The sequence below is a fragment of the Metarhizium brunneum genome, chromosome 5 (genome assembly GCF_013426205.1).
Source record: "Metarhizium brunneum chromosome 5, complete sequence".
In the NCBI taxonomy this organism is placed as follows: Eukaryota; Fungi; Ascomycota; class Sordariomycetes; order Hypocreales; family Clavicipitaceae; genus Metarhizium; species Metarhizium brunneum.
The window spans coordinates 2,853,905-2,876,990 of NC_089426.1; the positions used below are offsets into that span (position 1 = coordinate 2,853,905).

At 51.5% G+C, this 23,086-nt stretch overlaps 5 protein-coding genes across 5 annotated transcripts; 2 read left to right on the plus strand and 3 right to left on the minus strand.

Moving 5' to 3' along the window:
* Positions 1-300: 300 nt before the first annotated feature.
* Positions 301-1,417, minus strand: ATG3 (Autophagy-related protein 3; the record flags this gene model as incomplete). Its single annotated transcript, XM_014686104.2, has 2 exons — positions 301-826; positions 897-1,417. The coding sequence occupies 2 exons, from the start codon at positions 1,415-1,417 to the stop codon at positions 301-303; spliced, it is 1,047 nt and encodes a 348-aa protein (XP_014541590.2).
* A 648-nt stretch (positions 1,418-2,065) lies between these two features.
* Positions 2,066-3,300, minus strand: cwc-24 (Pre-mRNA-splicing factor cwc-24; the record flags this gene model as incomplete). Its single annotated transcript, XM_066131350.1, has 3 exons — positions 2,066-2,501; positions 2,599-2,623; positions 2,739-3,300. The coding sequence occupies 3 exons, from the start codon at positions 3,298-3,300 to the stop codon at positions 2,066-2,068; spliced, it is 1,023 nt and encodes a 340-aa protein (XP_065987344.1).
* Positions 3,301-6,710: 3,410 nt separating this feature from the next.
* Positions 6,711-11,837, plus strand: apsA_1 (Anucleate primary sterigmata protein A; the record flags this gene model as incomplete). Its single annotated transcript, XM_014686106.1, has 2 exons — positions 6,711-7,178; positions 7,266-11,837. The coding sequence occupies 2 exons, from the start codon at positions 6,711-6,713 to the stop codon at positions 11,835-11,837; spliced, it is 5,040 nt and encodes a 1,679-aa protein (XP_014541592.1).
* Positions 11,838-14,285: 2,448 nt separating this feature from the next.
* G6M90_00g089300 (uncharacterized protein) lies at positions 14,286-17,380 on the plus strand (the record flags this gene model as incomplete). The annotated part of the gene is made up of 2 exons (XM_014686107.1): positions 14,286-14,791; positions 14,875-17,380. 2 exons carry the CDS (start codon positions 14,286-14,288, stop codon positions 17,378-17,380), a joined length of 3,012 nt encoding a protein of 1,003 aa, XP_014541593.1.
* Positions 17,381-17,917: 537 nt separating this feature from the next.
* REV3 (DNA polymerase zeta catalytic subunit) lies at positions 17,918-23,069 on the minus strand (the record flags this gene model as incomplete). Its single annotated transcript, XM_014686108.1, has 2 exons — positions 17,918-22,779; positions 22,835-23,069. The coding sequence occupies 2 exons, from the start codon at positions 23,067-23,069 to the stop codon at positions 17,918-17,920; spliced, it is 5,097 nt and encodes a 1,698-aa protein (XP_014541594.1).
* Between the last annotated feature and the right edge of the window lie 17 nt (positions 23,070-23,086).

Here is a 23,086-nt window from a genome sequence, read left to right on the forward strand (position 1 = left end):
CCTTTTGGGACAGAACTGACAAGATTTGCGCTATAGCATCCCACGGTCCAAGTTTCATGCCCACTGTGCCAAAAAATACTGAAGATGTTAAATCATGCAATTAATCTAATGCCACAGCACTCTTTTAAAAGAAAACAAAAGGCTAACCAGTCATGTCATAAGTCGGCACAGTGCATCAAGATAGACCCATACCATGCCCAGCAATAAATCGTGCTCACACCCCCATCGTGAAGTCGTGTTCAATGCCTGGTGTAACGCTTGCCATGAACTAGAGGATGCCGATTAGTTTGCCATGTCGACCTACACCGCAATGCCTCTTCTTGGCCACGGAATGGGGAGAATGTGGTGAGTACGAACCTTGAGGAAAACGACAAGATACTGATCTACCCGGATGGCAACCTCTTGCTCATCAGCGTCCACACCCTCGACCTCCTCCCACTCATCCTTGTCAGCAGCTTCCTGTGCACTCTTGACATCAAGCTTGGCCACTTCGTCTACCAGGCCCTCCATGCCGGGATCACTGCCAACGGCCTTGCCGGACCGGAGCTTGTCCCTACGAATGCGGAGGGCAGCGTCCGCACGGTCGAGAAGCGTCTTCATGACGGAGGCATGCTTGCATGGGTGCACGCTAGCCATTTTGATGTTGTTGGCGAAGAAGGGAAAGTCCTCGAGGGTGACGGTTTTGTCCTTGTAGTCGCCTACAATGTCGTCCATCATGCTCTGCGGAGGCAGGGGCTGTCCGTTGGGCAGGTAGCCCGAGAGGTAGAGACGCGGAGTCCGGTAGTACGGTGAGTACATGATGTACAGGGTATATGTTCGTCGTCCGCTGTGAGATGAACAAGGTCAGCGATCGTGCACCTGGGAAGGAAAGAAAGGAAAGGAGGGGGACCACCAACGCGCTCTTGGATTCGGCACTCGTGTCACGAATAATGGCATCGTCGTCGTCCTCGTCCTCCATGTCGGGGATGTCGTCGTCCAAGTCCGTTGTATCAGCCAAGTTTCCCGCATCATCAACCGCCCTGACGTCCCGTGCCTTCAGAGGCTGTGAGCTGGCCAGCCCGCCGGTTCGCAGCCAGCCATCGTCGTCAGCTGCTCCACCCGCGCCCTTGAAGTCGTCGCCATCGTTGACGATGGCCTCCTCATGGCCTGCATCTCCAGCGAAATCGTCGTTCAGCCTCCGGTGGCAAGGTACATTCCGTGTGACGAGGTATTGCTTCCCTGCGGGGAGGTAGCTCACCCGCCGGTCCTCGGAGTCAGCATCGCCCCAGGACCACGTTGGGAATTTATACACCAGGTAGTCACCCGCCGCGATGAATTCTTCTGGAGTGACCTGGCCGGTTTGTCGGAATGTCGAGTTGTGCGATACAGGGGTGTACCGGTCCCGAAGGGTATTAACCGTCGACCGTATGTAGTTCATGGCTCCTCGTTGTTCTGGGAGCTGGATGTGTCGTCGTAAGCTATCTCGAAAGCCAGGTTATGCGTATCGAGGCTTGGTTTGATGTAGCGCGTTGACGTAAATAAAACCTATCGGGAAAGTTGATTTCAGGTCCAAGATTCTAGTCACTGCTTTAAGGGCGGGCAAGATTTGCTGGTGTTGTGAGCAGATGAACAAGAAGCAGACCTCCAAAAGCCGAAGTTGCCTGATGACTTGCTCCGCCTGAGTGACGAGCTGCCAGGCACAGCGATGAGGCGGATCACATGGAGGGGGTGGTGGGGTGACGGAGACCCTGATTGGAGTGAAGGCGGGCCATGGTGGGGTATGCCAAAGTCAAGCTCTATCTTATCGGCAATGCTGGCAGGCATGCCATCCAGCTCCAATGACAGTCACGTTATCAGTCAAGACAGAGTGCAAAGGGAAGGCGAAAGTGGTTTGCCATTTATTGGGCTGGTGTACACATAGGAATTACCCTAGGAGCCTCGAATTTTATTCAAGACCCTGAAACAGAAAGAACCCCAATTTCTACCCACAGCAACATGGTATCATTCCATCATAGATGCTCGTGCCCGTTCCATTCATCCTGGCCCCCAAAATTATATATACATATATACAAAAACTGCCCGGCATTCACTCATCTTGGTCGCTAACTTCTTCACCCGCCTCTAACGCTGCTTGTCTCCGCTGCGCTTCTCGTTCGCGCTTCTTATCCAGCAGCTTGTTCAGTCGCTTGCCAGAGTTAAAAACCCCGTTTGTTCCAGCTCCGCACGCTGCGCAAGTCGGATCCTTCCGATACCGCTTCAACGCGCACGGCTCGCAAAAGTAGTGTCCACATCGTGTAATGATGGGAGACTTGTACGATTCTTCACAGATAATGCAAACAAACGGGATGTTTTGTAGCAGTGTGTCGTCATCGTCGTCGTCGTCGTCGTTGCCGTCGGTTTTGTCACGCTTTGCGCTGGCTACAACGGTACCTCCCAGGCTCTTCTTGCCCTTGGTGACGGTATCCCATTCCCTATCAAGTTGCCATCCATGTTTGTAATCTTCGCGACTATGCAAGTATTTACTGAGTAGAGGCGCACTGTTAGCAGAAGTTCGCAGGTGATTGGTATAGGTGGGCGACAAGCCGGTGCTTGGGGAGCAGCAGGAAGTGAAACACTAACCAATTAGATCCGAAACCACAAAAACCTGGTTTTTTTTTGTTAGTGACATATTCTCTTTTTTTCTTGACCCATCCCAATACTCGTGCAAGCACTGCATTAGGTAGGGCCCAATGGCATTAACACTGTGTGGCTGGTCGTACCTGTTTTCTTATAATCTTTGCATACATCAGGGGCGAAATCCGTGACAGTGATAGTTCGGATGTTCGTTGGCGCCTTGATGGGCCCGACTGTCTTCTTGGGTGCGTCGGGATTCTTCTGGATAAACGATGTCTGGTTCGCCAGCCCTTTGTATGTGCCGTCGGCCTGGGAAGGTTTGGCTGTTGATTTTGATGAACCGAGCAAGTTTTTTGCAGAAAGGTCATCCTTTGTGCCATCGTCGTACCAGTTGCTCTGCTTTGTCGCGTCGTTGGAACTTGAAATTGGCAAATCTCGGTTCGCCTTGAACACAGTTGCGTTCAGATCCTTGGCAACGGTGGATGTGTCTTTTGATGAGACAGTGACTGCGGCATTCTTCTTCCGCCGCTTCACACGCTGCCCGGATTCGTCTTCAGACGACGTGTAGTCGCTGTCGCTATCGCTGTTGGCTGGAGGTGGTGTTGCCGGTCGCTTTCTGATGTTCGCTTTGCCTTTAGGACCTCGTTTTTTGAATAGTGCCACAGGCGCATTCGCCTCTATAGCAGCTCCAGCATCGTTTGAGTCCATGTTGTCAATGTTTTGGTTGGCAGGCTCAATGCTGACGCTCGTAAGAGTATGTCACCCAGCTAAGTTTGTCACCAGAAGCTGACTGATCAAGTCTGGTGGACAATTGGGGGCCACATCAAGATTCTGGAAAGGTGACTAATGAGTGGATCCAGTGCCTTCCATGAACGACAGGAAGGTACCGAAGTACCTTTGTTGCCTCTTCTAGCGTGCTCCGTGCTCAGCTTTGTTTTGGCGTCACGTGCAGGGTAAGTCTTGCTGCAAATCACGCAAACTACGGAGTAAAGGAAAAAAAAAAGTGGCTGACATGTCGATCACATCTACCTACTCAGGTAGTAGTACTATGTACAATATAATAAATGACAATTACTGTTGTCGAGTGGGAGTTGAGAGTGTAACTCGCGCTTCCCATCAGCACGTCTGTTGAGCAATTCCCAATCTTGAACGCGGGCTTTGCTGTGTTAGCCAGCACCAAAAGAAATGCTGTTAGTGTACGGAGTACCGGAGTAGACGGAGAGCTAGCTGGGATATGCGTGCGAGATGAGGTCAAAATCGCGGCGGATACCTTGCTTTGATGATTATGCAGATGTCTGGTGACAATTTCATCGAGCCTATGAGGCATCTGCATCAAGACATGCACAGAATCAAGTGAGACGAAACCGGACTGTCTGGTCCCAGAGACATTGTCGACTTTGCCACGTAGTACTACCAGTTGTCGACGAAGCTCGAGTCTAGAGTAGCTACTCCGTACAGAAGTGTGCCTACTGCCGTACGATGGATGCTTGCGTCTTGGTTCCCGTAGTTGAAAATAACCGAGGTGCATGGATGATGAAATACATGGAGGCATCACCATGTCCCTGCACCGATTCAGCGGCAGGGAAATGAGGTCTCTCAATGCGACGCACCGGCGCGTAGAACCAACCCACCCGTGGCTCGCCCCGCTAGTCTGTATGACCAAGCACATGTTGTGTTATCGCGTGCACCAATATATCGTGAGAGTGGGCCGCCCATCAGCGCCATGCAGTCAGACATGTCGGCGTGTTTTACTGGCGCCTGCGAAATGAGCGCTGCAAAAACAACGACTGCATCCGCGTTTGGATTCTGGATTTCGTGACTGTTGCCGCCTGATGGTCGCGACATTCCACAAATGACACCGGCGGTTGTTCGTCCATGGCCACTGTTGCGACGGCATCGCCGCGTATTTGAGCCATGGCCCGCCAGTTGACTCGACAGCAGCACCTTCGACGGAAAACACCAGCCAGCAGTTCAAGCTTCATCGTGAACTGGCGTCCGAGTACTACTATCTTTTTTCTGTCCCCGTGTACAGGACATGGTACTGGTTGTTACCAGAGGCCAAGTTGCAAGCCGTAGGGCATCAGCACCACTGTCGCCATCAGCACCACGCCTTCATATTTCCTTTTTTAATTACTACATACGCACATATATGTACACGTTGTATTCCGCATTGCCTGATGTCCCGGTTCAGGGCATGTTCCGGATCCTGGACTCAATATTGATTGCCCCATGCCCAACCCCCAACGCCTGGCTTCTTTCTGGAGAGAACCGACAACACCCTCTGTTTGGTAACAACACGGGCAAGGCGCAGTGCTGGGCCTGGTCCTAGTCATGATCCACAGCTCCGTACTCTGTATTACTACGGAGTACGGAGTACGTGACTATGCTATTACTATTCTTTGGTGGCTCCCGTCGTTCACGACTCACGAGGCAGTTGACCATGACGACTGAAGGCTCGAGCTGAGGCTGAGATGGATCATAATGGGCAGATGCTGGCCAGATGCTCGGTCCGTCCACCTCTTGAGAGATACAATACATATTCTTTGTCCGCCTGACAACAGAGGAGGCCACGGGCATGGTTGAGCAATTTCTGCGACCAGAGACAGACGTTAGACTTGTGCTGTATTGTTGTAGTATTGATCGTGTTGTACTCCGTAGTCGGTGGCATGGACTAGTATCTCTTTGTTCCCCGTGCCTGGCCAACCACGGCCAACCCTCGTTTCTTTGTTTACTGCTACAACATGTACCCCATTCTGAGCCAGTGTGCCAGACTGGGCAGCACGTTGGACTGTGCCTATTCTGCTTTGTTGGTGTTTTGTCTGCATCGATTCCGGTGACACGGTTCAAATCAATGTCGAGGCAGAAAAAGCATTGGCCCAACCTGTTTTAGTGCCGATTTTAGTCCCGCCGCTACGCGTCTTATGTCATGTCAAGCTGGTGTTGTTTTGGTAGCAACACAGGTCAAGGCCAAAAGACGTCTTCGTCGCACCTGCCCCGCCTAGCCCCAATTGATGTTTGGTACAGAGTACACACCTCGTGTACTTGCTGCATGTGTGCTCTGTGGAAACCCTTTTCAGAGGAATTCAATGTTTACCTTTGCACTCTAAAGTTTAAAGTCGGTCAAACCACCTCCATACATAACTGTTGCTTGTTGTTATGCCCAACACCCTCCCTCTCTTCGCTCTGTTGACGACTGTGCCCCGAGGCCCAGCTACGTCCCCGTTAGTATTTATTTCCCTCTAGACGCACGCGCACTTTGCTGGCCCCGACGGCCCTTTTTTTTTTTTTTTACCCTTTTCTCTGCGGGAACCAATCGTTTCCCACGGTACCTGGATTGGCCCAATTGGTCTTGATGCTTGGGAATGAACAAGAAGCCCAAGGGCGCGTACCATTCCAGCTCGTCACAACCACGACGCCGCCGTGTCGACTCCTGCCGCCCGAGGCCATCCCGTTCGAGGTGATTATCTAGGTACCCTGCCCACACAAGCGCCTGCAGGCTATCGCTTGTTGCGAGGGGGTCTCGGCGCCAATTCCAACGACCGACGGACGCCAACAGTACGTACTTCGAGGTACAAACCACATCGACTCGTTGAACCCAGCCCTCTCAAGAGTCGAGAAAATCTCGCCCTGCACAGCGCGTCGGCTGCCAGCGAACATTGAACGCAAACGTCGCTCTTCGGTCTTTCCATTTTGCTGCTTCTTTTCTGTTGCTTCGCTAGCCACCTGTTGCTGACAAGACTTCTGACACACGTGGACGCCGCCTTGAGCTGGCTGCAACTGGAACTGCATTTTCAGGTGCTCCAATCTGTTGTCGAGCTCTCACCCCCCCTGCAGCATTGTCCCTGCTCACGCAAGGGGGGCTGCCCGACTTTGACCCAGGCCTTAATAAGTGTGTGTCCTGTCACTCTCTTCCTTTTTTTTTCCTTGTTTAAAGGATTTGCGGACTGCGACGTACAAGTACCGTCTTTGGACGGCCGCATCCTTCACCTCTCTTTTGTTCTTCACCTGCGGTTGCTTCCTCCGCGGCCGCATATTTCTTTTGCCACGGAGCCTTCGAAACTTGATGGTGCCACAGTGCTTGTAGACAGCCTTCCTTTTGAACTCGTTCGTTCATCAGGATGGCTTCGTCTCTAGCCTCCGACAACCGCCCAGATCTTCCAGCTCCTGCTGATGGGGATACTGCCAACGACCCTTTCGTGACCGACTCGTCTTCATCCGCCCATCACCGGTTCTCCAATTTCGACCTAGAACTATTCGCTGCTGGGCCAGGTTCTTCACCTAGACAGGCAAAGAAAGCCCTGGAAGCACATCTCGCAGAAACAGATCGTCGTTTAGATGAGGCAGGAAAACTGGGTACTTCCCTCGTCGCCCAGCGCAAGCTGTTGGCTGAGCGATTGCAGGAAGTGCAGAAGCTTCAAGCCGAAGGCGAGCTTGGCCCAGAATTGCGCAAGAAGCTCGTGGACATTGAGCGCGAGTATAACGACTTAGCCAGGGAGTCTGCTAGGGTATTTCTTCCTAAACAGAGAGTGCCAAGCAATGAAGCCCACCCGGGCTCGCCCTTTGTGCCAGAAGGACGAAGCGGAAGGGTAAGGACAGCTGGTTTTTTTTTTTTTAAATTTTTTTTTTTAAGCTTCGTGCTTTGTGGTGTATTGAGCTAACCAATCCGACGACAGCGTTCTGTGAGCCCTTCCAAGTTTGAAAGCCAGGCCACCGGCTCTCCAACCAAGCTGAACGTTCCGAATCGAAAAGTCAGAAACCAGCCGTCAAATCGAGTTCACGATATTGAATTTGCTGCTGAAATCAGCACGTCTCTTATTGCCCAAGTTCGAAATCTACAGGCATTACTGTCTGAGCGAGATGACGAACTCAAGAGTGCTCAATCGGAAAAGACCAGGCTCGAGATTGAATCAGAGAGCCTACAGCAGCGACTCAAAACGTTGGATGAAAGCGAACATCGATACAAAGAGGAGAACTGGAATCTTGAGACTCGCCTTCAAGAAATTGCCTTGCAGCAAAGAGATGCAGCGGATCGTGAGAAGAAGCTTACTCAAGCTTTGAACTTGTCCAATTCTGAGAAGACATTGGTCCAGAAAGAGCTAGATGATGCCAAACTGTCTCATTCTAAACTGGCTGAGGAGCATGCGGCTGCGATGAAGCACCTCGACATCGAGTTGGGCACTGCCAAACGCAACATGGTCATGGCTGACAGCGAGAGAGCGGCAATGCAACACAAGATTGATGACTTGACTAACCAGAACCAAGAGCTGGCAAAAGCCTTCTCGTCACAACGGGGACGGACAACAGACCGAGAGTCACTGTCTGGTTTCAGCGATGAAGATTTTGAGACTGCAACAGATAATATCACGCCTGAGCACTCGCCACCACCATCTCCAGTAAAAGGCACACCTCGACATGCAATGCTCGAGACGGAGACTATAAAATCATCTCTCCATCACGCGCAGAGAACAATCCAGAGCCAGCGAAACCAACTCCACCGAGAAAAGACCGAAAAGCTGGAGTTGCGTCGAATCATTCAAGACCTGCGAGATGATCTGGAGAAGGCAAGAGGTGATGCAGGCGCTCCTTCTAATTCTCGTCGCAACCGCAAGATAGACTCAAAGGAATTCAAGAAGCCTGCTCGTCTTCTGGGAACCCTTCGGTCTAGCAAACAAGAGATCATGATGGATGACCCCGATTGGGAGGATCACACTGATATGTTGCCGTCAGGTCCCCCCGCGAGCGTATTTCGTCGCAATGTGGAGGGATCACATCCGACTGACACGAGCGATCACTTCGAGACGGCCAACGAAGCTAGCGAGTCTGCCTTTGAGACTGCCAATGAACGTGCTACTGAGACTGAGGACTTCCAGACCGGAAACGAAGCATTGTCTGGCGATGACGATGACAATGAGACTGAGACTGAAAGCGCTTCTAGAGGGTTCGGTCGGATGAAGCGCCCGCCTAGCCTCCCCGCTGGTTTAGCAAGAGCAGGCAGCCGGGACTCATTCGACAGTACCGCCTCTACTTCAGCAGATGAAGATGAACTCGCCGATTTGCGTACGCCAACAGGTACTATATCATCTCAAAGAAGCCGGTTCAGACTCAACCGAAACCCGTTTTCTCGCAGCTCGAGGCAGAGCAGCGAAGAACCAAATATACGGAGCAGTCCTGCCAGCTATACCAGCGGCGGTACTCCCCAAACGGCTGGCCAGAGCCTTTTCGCGGAGCTTCAGGACTTTGGTAGTGACGATGAGTCTCTTGGCGCCGCTACTCCAAGCCGGCGAAGTGTCCGATCTGCTACTCCCGGATCGGTTCGCCGGACCATGTCGCCACCTCCTGCTGTTCCAAACTTGCCTAAAGTACTCATGGTGGACAGTGGTGTCATGACTGACCCTGTCAAGATCACTGCAGAAGTTTTCGAGGAACATGCTGACAGGCCGGTGTCGATGGAATCAGTTGTTCACGCTGGAAACCGTCTGTCTACAACTTGGCGAACCAGTCGGGGAATGGATACAGATTTCTCTCGCCCAGCATCCATGTTCTCATACAGTGATGCAAGTATTCAGTATGAACAAGATCTGGAAAGCAAGCTGGCCGAGTTCCCTGTTCCTCCGACCTCCTCACCTCATGCTGAACGGCCTGCACCACCCTCACTTGGGTTGTCGCACATTCAATCTCAGAACGTGGAACCCAGGGATGAGATTACGATGCCTCCAACACCCCCGACTCTGCGTCTGACTTCTCTCGCTATGGAGCATGTTGAGCCGAGGTCTGAGCCTGAACTGGCACAACCCGAATTGACATTATCGCATATCGCCGCCCAGGCCTTGGAGCCAATAGTAGAACCCGACACCCCTCGGCCGCAACTGACCCTATCTTCCGTTTTGGCTGAAGCCATAGAGCCACTAGGCATTCCACCGCCTGAGTTGACAATATCTAATATTGTTGCTGAAGCGTGGGAACCTGTTCCAGAGCCGAAGACGGAGACCACCATTGTGGCCCCCGTTGTACCTGTCAGCCCTCAGGAAGTTCAAGCTCCACCAATAGACCTGACCATGTCTTCTATACATGTGGAAGATCTTGAGCCCATAGAGCAGCCGGTGATTTTACCAACACTGCCCCGCCTACAGTTCTCGGGAATCGCCACACAGAATGTCGAGCCAGTATCGCTGCCGCCGCCCGCGCAGCCATCACTTGCTCTGTCATCGATCCTTATGCAACACACGCAACCGATTATGGAGCCCCCCCCTCCTCCGCCGGCGTTGGCTTTGTCTACAATTTCTGCCCAGCAGGTAGAGCCTATGGCACCTACACCCGACTCGATGACTTTGCCAAGCTTTGGCTTCTCTTCAATCGAATTTATCGAGACCCATCCCACATCTCCTCGCAGTCCTTGGAGAAATGCCTTTATTCTTCCAAGGGATGATGACCCTGAAGGTAAAGAGAGCAGTGTACCTGAGACGCCCACCAAGAATATATTTGGATCCATCACTTCCCGCGGCAAGAAGAGAGACATTACACCAGTTATTGCCGAGGACGATACTCGACAGTCTCCCATCTCACTAGATGCCAGTACTCCGGAGTCACAACGGCCATTCAAAGAGATTTCTGCCAATACCAATTTCCGTCCAGCACGAAAGCAGAGTGTTCCCACCAGTGACCAAGCCGCCCAGACGTCATTGACTGCCGGGGCTATCGAACAGCTTCTCATAAGCGACTCTCAACGCTCCTCTGGGCACGTGAAGAACTCGTCCGTTGACTCCGTCGGCACGCCTGACACCACCGGCACAGTTAGAATCTACCGCTCACAAGAGAGTCTTGGCACACCTATTCGTCCTAAGGGCATTGTATTGAATGAGTTTGTACATGATGCCGGAGCTTTAGTCCGACCAGGAAGTGCAGCGAGTGGTCGAGGCTCACTCCACGATGCGCCGCCGCTACCTTCCAATCACCGCCAGATTATTGAAGCAGCTCGTTCTGGGTCATCTCACAGTCAACAATCAGCCAACATGGGCCCTCCCCTCTGGCCTGCTTCGGTAACGAAACATCGACCTGAGACTCCAAGTCAACAAGGTCCCATGTCGTCTGGCCGTGGAACTCCCACGCCGCGGGCCGCCCGTAGCGGATTCATGCAAAACGGAACTGCAGAAATTAGCGCATCTGGTAGACTCACATCGCATTCACGGCGGTCATCTGTGTCATCCTTTGCGTCCGAGCTTGATACACGATTCAACATGCGACCTGGTGACATGGGCATGCCCCCGACGGGATTTGGGCCTAATACTGATCCTCGTATGATTCAAGCAATCACGCAAACCATGATTGGTGAATTTCTGTGGAAGTATACTCGAAAGACGGGTCGCGGCGAGTTCTCTGAGAACCGCCACCGTCGCTACTTCTGGGTTCATCCGTATACTAGGACATTGTATTGGAGCGACAAGGACCCATCTACCGCAGTTCGCACAGAGCTCAAAGCCAAGAGTGTGCCTATTGAGGCCGTCCGTGTGGTAACGGATGATAATCCAATGCCACCGGGGCTTCATCGTAAGAGCTTGGTCATCATCTCACCTGGGCGAACCATCAAGTTCACTTGCACGACTGGTCAACGCCACGAGACTTGGTTCAACGCGCTCTCCTATTTGTTGCTGAGAACTGGCCAAGGTCAACAGACGGACGCAGAAGAGGTTGCTGGGCAAATCACGCAAGAAGACGTCGATGAGTTCAATCCACAAGTCGTTCGCCGACCAGTCAATGACGGCGGATCAAGAGCCGCCCCGTCCCTCTCATCGTACAATTCCCGTACAACGCGAAATGAGTCTCCAGCACTCGGCGTGTCAATGAACGTTCCAACCCTCACACCGTCTGGCAATCGCAAACGTGTTATAACCACAAGCAGCAGAACGTCGACCGGTACTTTGAGCAAACTCAGCGGGTACTGGAGATCTGGAGCACCGAAACTCTCTGGCACCCTCTCCAGCTTCCGCAGTCGAGGTGCCAGCGGCCAAAACTGGGGCATATATGAAGCAAGTGAGGTGCATGACAGCGCTGAAGATCTGCGCGAGATGATTGAGCGTCAAGATCGAGAGGCGGATCGGCTTGAAAATGTGAGAGCCTGCTGTGATGGCAAGCATGATGTAGGAACCCTGCCACACATCCCACGAAGGGGTCGCGGGCATCCTTCCCACTCCCACTACGCCCAGTCTGTTAACAACACGCCAGTGGCCTCGATGCGGTCACGAGCGTAAACTGTTTGTGGCTATCCGATGCTATGGCACTTTTAGGGCGTTTTGCCCTGTTCAAGAATTATGGATCAATTTGTTCCGACAACAACAGCATACCAACAACTATTTTCCTTACCTATTTTACGACAAGTGTTAATCTTGTGTGAAAGTTTGACGACATGACGACATCCCGTCCTTTATTATGTGGTTTTCATTTCCTGTTTTTACTCGGTAATCCGATTCTGCTCTCACCGACATTGCAGTGCGCGGCTATGGCTTGTCTTGAGCTAGCCTCTGTGATGCATACAATCTTTTCTTTTCGACGAAGCCGAAATAAAAAAGCCGATGCCCTGTTTTACTACCGCGAATCCTGGTTTCCAGAACGGAGTTTCTTGCGGAATTTTTTTTTTTGGTCGTTTCCCTCTGACTGCACCCTCGCTGCATTTGTGCTTTTGGGGCCGTCCTTCTCCCCTCATAATATTTCTTACATTCATATATACAATGAAAAAAAAAATGCAGGCAACTCGACGCTAGCAGCCGGCTGATGACAGATTGATTACATTTTGACAACCTCTCTCTCCTTGCCTGTCTCATGACGAGTAAAAGGAAAGGCACTTGGCCTGCTGGTAGACCAAGAAGGCTTGTGTGTCTGAGTATGGAAGGGCAAGGGACGAGGGGTTGTCTGTTCTTTTCGTTGGCACTAGATTCTACTTGCATTCTTGAGAGAGAAGGATGCTCAATGGCGACACCTTTTCTATTTTTGAGTTTAACTGATTGACTGGGCTTTAGACGTTTGGCCTGGCTGTATAAGTCCCAGACTTTGAAGTATATATATATTAGTTAATACGGTGGCCATCCCAAATTGGGGGGGGAAGGAGCATTTGCTGTTTCATGTCTATAGACTGCAGCGAGACTCGAAGATGAAGATGTGGGGAAATTGTACATGTACAGAGAAGAAGGTGGAAGGAGAAGCAGCTGAAAGGTCGGCGGCAAAGAAATGCATTGCGCACCGGTTGATGGTAACGCAGAGGGGCAGTTACAGACGGAGGAGAGCTGAGATGGTTGGGTCGGTGGTGACAGGAGGAAGAACAAATAAGGAGACAGAGACAGAGTGTACTTGCATGACGAATGAATGATGTTTTATTTTAAATTTGTACTGGCCATGTATGCGTGTCTATAAATTGCTGAAAGGAGAAAGGACACGGGGGGCTTGAGAGGGACCAGAGGATTGATTTGTTATTCGACCGCGTGCGCGCAGCACGGTTGCTCTGAGATCAATGCTCTCCGGTGGGTCCAGGCTTCTAGAGCTCCAGCCTGGAGTCACTACCAACTGCGCAGGTGGTTTGACTGGTCCCAGCGATGACCGTCCCCTGCTAAACAAGCGCCTGAGGCCCCATCACATGACGTACATAGGCGCATCAACATTGAATGTCCATTGAGGAGTCACAGAGGGCAAGGCGACTTGACACAACAGACGACGGCAGCCCGCTCGAGATCCACTGCCAGCCATTCCGGAGCCATTCGGCTCGCAAAGGCCACATTGACGTGGACTGGAGCTGGCTGCACGACTCGAGCTTATTTAGGCTTTGAGCTTCATGGGCAAAACTACATGTGTACTTGAACAAACCACCATCCGACCTGCAATCTGTAACCTGCCACCTGCCAGCTGCGCCACCTGCCAGCTGCAATCGGTGTCATTTTAAACCTCGACACGTCTCGAGCTTCTCGCAGCTTGCAGCTCGTGTGCTATCACACGTTGCCTGGCTGCAGCCAGAGCTAGACGCTCCAACAAAGGATTTTGTAACGAGCCTGGCCGGACCCTTGGATCGACTCTACATAGTCTCGTCTCTCCCTCGCTCTAGCGGCTTGGACCTTGGCTTCGATGATTGGCTTTTTGGCTTTGGCTTTGACTTTTTGACTTGCAGTTCGACTTGGACGCCGGCTTCGAATTTGTTTGTTTATTAGACTCTGCCCTTTCTTTCGCACACCCCACCACTCTATTCTATTTATTTAACCTTGGGTCCTTGGCCCGTCTCGACGACATCTCGTTTGGGCTCCGGAGCTCATTTCAACCCTCCCTTCGATACATCATTCCAGTCTTCTTTGGCCTGCTCCCGCGCCGACGTCCATTTATTTTGCATGCTGGTCGTGCCGGCCTAATCATAGCTAGCCTCTATTGCTCACCGCGCTGCATGTTGCACGTTGCATACTGCACAATCAAACTCGTCCCGCCGGGCCACATAGACAACTCCTCGTGTCCACCACCTTTGTTTCTTTGCCTGTTCACAGCAGCCAGGCCGCTCTGTATCGACGTTTCACCTGGTGCTTGGCCTCCAACCACACCTATCGCGAGCGCCAGCCGTCCTGGGAGTCGCCGCCGATTCTGCCGATTTCGCTGCATCGGACCTCGACCCCCTCGAGGCCACTGTGGCCTTGGCCAAATAGTCTTTCCGCATACTATACACAACAGCCATGGGACCATGGACGACATTACTGGTGACGTATCTTTTTGGAGGCGTCACCTTTATTCCGCTTGTCGTCCTGGCCATACTGGCTCACGCCCACTATACCCTGCCGTACCGGCATGACCTGGTGCCTCCTCATGGCCGCGAGGGCGACCGACTCCAGAGTGACATTGTTCAACCCGGCGACGATACCTCAGCTCTTGAGGCAGAAAAGAAGAAATCACCGGCCGAAACCGCCAGTGCCCGCGCCACCCGCGACCTCGACGTTGCCGCCGGTTACTTCGCCGTCTGCCGCGAGTACACGCCCATGGGTCTCAATGCCAAACCCATCGAACGCTCAACTCCCGTCGGTTCCACTACCGTTGCTCCTCCAAGCCCCAGCGTCTATCAGACCATGTATAGAAGTATATTCGATCGAAAGCCGGTGGCTGGGCCCCTGGATAATAATAATACCAATAATAGTATGAGCCAGCGTCCAAAGAAGGCTGGCAACGTCTTTTACGTTGTGCTAAGGTAAGCAGGCGTTTCAGCCTTCTTGTCACCATTTATCGATGTCCTCCTTATATTTAAACTTACACTTTTCCTGAAACGCCCAGGCACGGCCACATCATGTTGTTCGACGACGAAGAGCAATTAGAAGTACGCCATGTTATTTCATTGGCAAGCTATGACATAAGTATTTACTCGGGCGGCGATGTCACCCCCGAAGGTGAGTTGTTCATCAAGCGGAATGCGTTGTGCTTGTCGAGGAGAGCAGACGGCCACGATATACCCGACGCAGACGGCCAGACGATGAAGCCTTTTTATTTATTTTCTGAAAACTGCTCGGCAAAGGAAGACTTTTACTTTGCCTTGCTAAGGAATCAGGAGCAGACTTTCGGCTTCGACTCGAACCCCCCAATCCCCAAAGGCTTCGAGGTTAAAAACATCATCTCCTTGGTACAACGGTTGCACTCTTCCGAGGACCATGTTCACTCCAGATGGTTAAATGCAATGCTTGGAAGAATATTTCTGGCCGTCTATAGAACCCGAGATTTGGAAGACTTGATCCGTGAAAAAATCACCAAGAAAATATCCAGAGTTAAGCGACCTTCATTTCTAGCCAACATCACCATCCAGAAGATTGACACTGGCGAAGCGGCGCCTTACTTTACAAACTTGAAGCTCAAAGACCTGACGGTAGAGGGCGAGTGCGTTGTGGAGGCAGACGTTAGATACACTGGCAACTTTCGCCTCGAGGTTGGTGCTACAGCCAAGATTGACTTTGGGACAAGGTTCAAAGCCCGAGAGGTCACCTTGCTGTTGGCCGTTGTCCTAAAGCGCATTGAGGGCCATATTTTATTCAAGGTCAAGGCACCACCCAGCAATCGTGTGTGGATGTCTTTTCAGACGATGCCCAAGATGGAAATGGTCATCGAGCCAATTGTCAGTTCAAGACAAATAACTTATACTCTGATTTTGCGCCAGATCGAGAGCCGGATAAAGGAAGTCTTTGCTGAGACATTGGTGCAGCCGTTCTGGGACGACGTACCCTTCTTCAGAACGGAACACAAGATGTGGAGAGGAGGCATATTCCAAGGCGACGATGCTGTTGTCAAGTCAAGCGAAGATGCTGAGCGTCCACAGGCAGTTCCTAATGTCGAGCAACCGGAAAAGTTGGATGAAAACGAAGATCTCTTAAATCAAACTCGACCCCTAGAGAAGAGTCAGACTCTACCTGCCATGGGGCAGCAACCAACCAGCACGGGCTTCTTTGGCAGGAAGCTGGGAAAGAGTGCTAATGGAAGTGCGACTTCTGTCCTGACCACTGCTATCGACTCCAAGGCCCTGAACTCTGGCCACAGCACGCCGCGATCTCTCAATATCATCAAGAATTCGACGGACCCTGTGGTAGGCACCGAAACTGCCCACGCCGACCTCTTTAAACCTTCCTCGTCGCCTCCTGACCATGCCACCAACCTCATGGCCTCTCTGGCATCTCGGTCCCAGGACGCATCACCTATGCAGGTACCTGAGCCCTCAGCAAAGGCATCGCCCCGAGCTAAGAGGTCGAGTCGTTCCTCGACCTCCTCCAAGGAAATTGAGAGCAAGGAGCATACCGGAGATACAGATATAACACCGGTACAAAGAGCACACCGCAACACAACATCCTCGGTCGAATCTCTCCCTCACAGTGAAGATTCTGGCCCGGGCTCACCCACGCCATCTACAACCGGCTCGTTCAAGAGCCATACAGAGTCACTTGGTCGAAACTTCTTCTCAAGACGCGACACTACTAGCACCACTGCATCAACCGAGTCATCCTCGGGCGGTAACCTGAAAAGAAACACACTAGCCGCCGTCACAAATGCTGCGGAACAGGCAAGACAGTGGGGTTGGAATGCAATTCGCCGGCAAAAGGAACAACGGCAAAACGGCGACAAGTCCCATCAAGTTGATCTCAGTCAACCTATGGGGCGAGGTCAACCACTACCGCCTCCAGGAACACCGCTCCCAGGCCCTACCAATGGGGGCACAAGGCTTGTCACTGCACCGGCGCCTAAACGTAAACCTATTCCATCCTCTTCCTCTATCCGTGAACAGCCGCAGGCCGAGTCTATGGATCATGACAAAGAAAATCGATCGCCGCAGCCGCCTTCGCTGCCTCAACGAAGACGACGAGGCGCAAGCCAGCAGCAAGAAGAGGTTGCGGAACAGAGTATGCTCGTTGTGGCTGCCCCTGACGATTCCCGGCCAGGTACACCATCCCATGAGGACAAGGTAGACCACGATGAAGCTTGGGGAAACTCTGCCACGAAAGTCGAAAAGGCAGCAAGACCAAAGATGGAAATGGGAGTTGAGGTCAAGAAGGATCTCCCAGTGGCAGTCGTGGAAATTAAGTCTGGCTCTGCAGAAACCTCGTCCAGCGCTGTTCGAGAATCTTCACAGGAGCCTGCCATAGAGGGTGTGGAAGCGGAAAAAGAAAGTCCTCTGGCAGCACTACCAGCTGCCGACGTCGGTATCGATGACGACGACGACATTTCTGGTTGGTTAGAGGATGATACTCTGGGGGACGAGTCAATTGCTGAGGGGCTTCCTGTAACTACTGGTGAGATCAAGTGAAAACAACCACTCCTATACTCTCCAGTGCCAGTTCAGGAAGTAGGCGATGAAAGTGACACGGTGGACGTGTAAAAGCATATAAGAAAAAGCGAGCGAGCAATAATTTTATCCTAGGTCATTTCATCCTAGAAGGAACGGGCCTGAGCTGCCTACATTTGCTCTCCCCCTTTTTTTTTCTTTTGTTGATTTAGAGCAGGTGTTTGGCGTTATTTTTATTTATGGCTATAGAAGGCGCACTGGTCTACCTCGAATTAGTACCACTGCAGCCTGGCGAATACTGTTGAGTGAGATGATACATGGCCCTAATGATAGGGGGCTACCATGTACGGAGTACATATGCTACGAATGTACATAGGCAGGGCACCAAATTAGTCATGCACGTAATCAGCTAGGTGCACGGCCGAGTGACATCGGATCATAAGAATCATTGCAACACGTCTATAAGTAATTTACACTGCCTTCCGCTCTAAAAAAACACCATATCAACCCTCCCATCCCTTTCAAGATTAATAGAATTGGACCAAAATATCATTTCATTCACCACTCCAACGCCGACCTTTCCATTTTACCTTCAGCTAGGGCCCGTATGACCGGTCCAACGGTTGCCCTCATTCCCGCCACTTTTGTCCTCTGCTTCGTCCTGGTCCAAAACACAGGGCAGTCTTTACTATCGCAGCGAACGTCCTCAAGAGGACTCAGTCCGGAGCATGTTTGACAAATGCTCAGCACGTCCTGGTAGCCGCGTTCCTCGGTGGCCAGCCTCGTCTGAAGCATGAACAGCGAAGCGGGCGTATTGTCTCGGCATGCGGGACAGAGGGTTTGGCCCTCCTGGGCGAATTTGGCGCCGCAGACGAGGCAGTGCGTCGAGCGCATGTACGACTCGAGTGTCATTTTCTTGGCTCCCGGGTCGTTTGGCGCCCTGCGTATGCGCTGGACCTTGGGCATCTCGTCGTACCACTGCCTTACATTGGCGCCGACGAGGTTGAAGATGCGCTCCAGCGGGGGGATGAGATTCTTGGAGATGTAGTATTCCGCGTCGAGTTGCCAGTGAGGATTGGCCAGTAGGTCTTCTGGGGCCACGCTCCGGTCGATGAGACGTGCCCCGGGGGCTCCTGTGATGACCACGTACGGTACCCTCTCGCCGTATTGCGGTTCCGCTCTGGCATCCTCGAGCATTTTCTTGGTGCTGATAAGAGCGCCGGCCGGTGGTGGCCCCTTGTCGGAATACGTCCCCAGCCGGACTTCCCTTGCAAAGCAGAAGTCTTGTACAGACACTGCTCCCCGCAAAATCTTGTCACATTGCTTCTGGAAGTACTCCTTGATTTGGCTCAGATCGGCAGTTTCAAAGAGTAGTTTAAGAGCCTTTTCCTCAATCTTTTGCTCGGCGGGTGTGCCGTCTCGGCGAACAGTCTCGATGCCCTTGGCGTCGAACTCGGGCGTGACTTGGTCTTTGCTTTCATACTTGTATCCGACGTAGCGTTTCTTAGCTAGCAGTACACAGGGGTGGTAGACCTTTTCAAACTTCAACTTGACGGGTTGCGGGTTGATCTCTGTGATTGCCTTTGCAATTTCGTTGCCGATCTCAAAAGCTTGGTCTCTCGTCCTGCCCTTCAAGTAAACAAACAAACTATCTGTGTCGCCGTAGACGACTTCGGCCCCCCATCGCTCTACCGAGTGGATGTATGCTGTAGCACGCTCAAGCGTCTCTCGACCCGTCTGGACGATGCTATCTGCTATTTCGGAACAGGGCATGCGTCCTGAGAAGGAGGCAGATGTGTATCCGTATGTGACATTGGCCAACAGTTTCAGTGCCAGCTGACGGTTATTCAATAGCTGTTGTAGCACCTTGTCGTCCTTGTCACTCTTCATGCCGCTTTTGACCATGACCCTTGTTTCTAATATCTCTGTCAACATCTTGGCGAGGAGAGACTTTCGAATCTCGGACTTGACATACATCATGCCATTCGGTGCAATGTTGATGTAGTCTTTCAACAGGGCGAGAAGACCTTCCTGACGTTTGTACTCCGTAAATCCCATCTTGTTTACGCCGCGCCAGTTGGAAATTCGTCCCAGAAAAGTCGAATAGCAATAATTGTAGGCAATCATGACACTTGGGTACAAGCTTTGAAAGTCTAGGACCAAAAGCGGGCTGCTGTAAAAGGCACTTTGCGGTTCCATAACCAATGGTAGGCATTCCAATGCGTTCTGGCTGCCGACTTGCTTTCGACTCGGAGAGACAAGGATGAAGTTTTCGGGTTTCGCAATTCGAAACATGATGGACTCGACTTTGAATTGTGAGCCCCGTGAAAACACAGAGAAGAAGTCCACCCCAAGCAGTCGAGCTTGTTCACTCGTCCTGGGAATCAAGTCGTTGGTTTCCAGGATTTGGATATCCATCAATGTTCGCGTTTGGTAATATCTGACGACTCTGCCGAGATCATTAGACTTGCCGCTCTTATACCAGGATGTCAAGGTCTTCCAAGAATAATGAGGCACGCGACGATGTAGGAGGTGCCAGGCCACATTCTCGAGGGTGTATTGGAGAAGATTCAGCTCGCCACGCATGGCCCTCCAAATGTTGATCATGTGCCGACCCGTAACGCGAATCGTCGATGTTGTGTTAAAGCCCCATCGGTCACTTTGCTTGCCAAACCGTCCATGAGAATCGCTTTTCATCCTGGAAAACTCATCACACAGATTGTAGTCGTATTTGCAACGCGCGCGTTCGATCAAATAACCCCATGAGCTACTATGAACCTCGTATCCAGTTAAGATATCGGGGTCATATGTTCTTACAATCTCGACCATACGGACAATCAAGTCTAGTTCAGAGCTCTCTTCAATAATGTCTGACCCTGTTGATTTCCGCATGGCCTGGCTCTCCTTTCCGTCTTGCGACAACACCACTATCCCTGTGTGGATAGCACCTGGGGAATTTTGGCTAATTCCAACCACTTCATCAGACTTGCAAGCCCAAAATATGCATTGAACCTCGTCCTCTTCGGGATTGGGAACATATCTTCCTCGAGTATTGACGTGGATTTCCAGACTCATAGTGCTCATGTATTGAACCTCGTGTTCCACACTTGTTGACTTGCCCTTTTGTGTGTACTTGAATCCATGCTTGTTTTTCTGTGTTGGGCCATCGATCTGAGACAACCAAGCCCTTGATGAGGGGAATACATGCCGAGGTGCTTTCTTGTCAGCTTCCTTCTGCCGCTTCCGCGTATTTAGCCAGTGTACTACTTCCTGGTGAGACGGGGGCAATTGAGCGTACTCCCAGCTTTGCCAATTGCAGTGGCGACGCTGTAATGCCTGTTCTTGTTCAAGAGCTTGTTGCACTTGATAATTGTCTGTTTTGATCCCATAGCTAGCACGAGAGACGCCATCGACGTCAAAATTAGGAAGAAATGGTAGAGTATTGCTCTCCAACCGATATTCTCGGCCGGCATACTCACGATTGCGCTCTGGAACATCGGACTCTCTACTATAAAATGCATCTTGATAGATAACATCGGGCAGCTCAGGGTCTTTTACAGCTGAACATTGGCTAGCAGTTGGTGGCATGTATGAGTATATCATGAACCTGTTGTCGACTACCTTCGCAACGGCCCTTTGTATCTTTGTCCTTTCATTGTCGTGCTCAGAAAGGTTGGACGAAAACTTAGGCGTAGGCACGTCGAACTGGGAGTTGCCTGTTTTCCCTAACAGGTCATCCACACTCTGGTGACAAGACATGGTTTTGGTCAGTTTGCTGCCATCATTATGCTTAATAGGTGATATCTGGCTTCGCTGGCCGAACCGCACTTTTGAACTTTTACCACTCTGTTCTTTGGTAATGGCGTAATTCAGCGTTCGGTTTGAGGTGGCGAGGGGATCGCTGCTGGATGGGCTACATCCGTCTCTAGGAGCTGAAAAAGTAGAGTGGCGTTGATTTACGGATCTAAAGCCGCTCGGCTTAGGGGAGGACGAGGAGTCAGCTACAATCTGCTGGACTGAAGACGGTGGTGCAGCTTTGTAGGATTTCTGTCGCTTCTGTGGGCTACCAGTAGACGATGCCACTGGCCCCTGACGTTTGCGCGCCATCAGTTTTTGAGGTCGCAAGGCCTTAGATTTTGGAACTCTTCCAACTAGTCCTTCATCTTCGGCAGCATCGAGGAGCTCTTGTGAAATGGGAACGGTGGGAAGTGATCCGGTTGAAAGTACACTGAGACATACGCCGGGCATGAGATGTGATGATGGCTGCAGTGGCTTAATTCTCGTCGACGAGCTTCCCCTATTGGCTGAGATAATTTCTGTCACAGCAGCGGCAGCCTCCTGTCCCATGTCATTCTCCGCACTATGTTCTGCCCGGGTCATTTCTCTAAGCCTCTCTTCGTCGGAATCATCCGGGAAAAACTCATCTCCACGGTTGAGTTCTTCAAGGATTTTTTTCTCGTCTACTTCAATGCTGCTTGCGGGTGGCTCCCCCGTTGATTGCGTCATGTTTGATGAAAGGCCGAGAGCAGGAATAAGATTGCTTGGAAATAAATCTTCAACAGACTGCAGAGCTGTATGAACCTCCCCGTCTGGGTCCGCTGGTTCCACAAAATCTTCGAATTTGGGATGCTGGTCGTCGAATCCGGCAAGTTCTGCGTTGACCAGCTCGGTAATTTGTTGCACATGTTCCTCCTCGTGAATCCAGCCCTGTGGTCGTGACTGTCTAGCATCGGCAGACATACTCACCAAAACATCAGGGGGGAAGGGGCTGAGCCCTTGCTTGCCACGCGGCATTTGACGTTGTCGCCGTTTGGTCTCATCTCTCCAGAGTCCTGCCAAGCTGAACACAAGCTTTAAATTTGCTGGTATGGGAGAATTTCGCTCGATGAAGTCATGATGTAGTTGTCGCTCCTTCACTGCCTGACGATTGACAATGTGTTGCACACAAATATCTACTTCGATGGAGCAATGGCTAACTCGTGGCAAGGAAGAATCATCTGTGATATGTTGAGGAAGTACTGACAGACTATGCCATAGGTGCGAGGAGTTGGATCCAGCGTCATATGCAGGGATAGGAGACCGAAACGCGGTCTTGGACGACTCCAGGTAACCACACCCATACAAATTATAATCAACCATGAACTGGAGCAGATACTGCAAGTGAGCTTCGTAGGGTTGAAATTTCCGCTTCATAATTACCCCCTGCTGTAGCAAATCCGCTAACCTTGTCATCACGATTGGGTTGAACATGTATATCTTGAGGAAAAACCGATAGCCGACATGAAAGCCGTAGAACGGGATGCCCTTGACCAAGGTGATCCGTGCGACGAACTTGGCATCTTCCTCATACTGATCTCGCCTATAGCTTACAGCCAGGGCATGATCAATTGAGAGATGCAGTCGATAGATATATGCTCCAACTAAAAGAAGCCGTCAGCATGGTTGGCGCCCTTGCGTCTCAATGGAGCGTCTCACCCTCATCAGGCGCCAAGTCGCCATCGTATTCCACGTACAAATAAGGAAATGCGCCATGAACATGAGCGCAGACCTTTTGTCCGGTTTCTGTAGAGCCGAATATGCGTACAACAGGAACTTTTGGGCCCTTGACTACCTGTGATGCACGAACGTCATTTCGAAGCTGAGGATCATAGCGGGTGGGGATCGCCTGGTAATGATCGATGCAATTCAATCTGACCCGAAACAAATTCATGCTTTGCAGCATGCAAC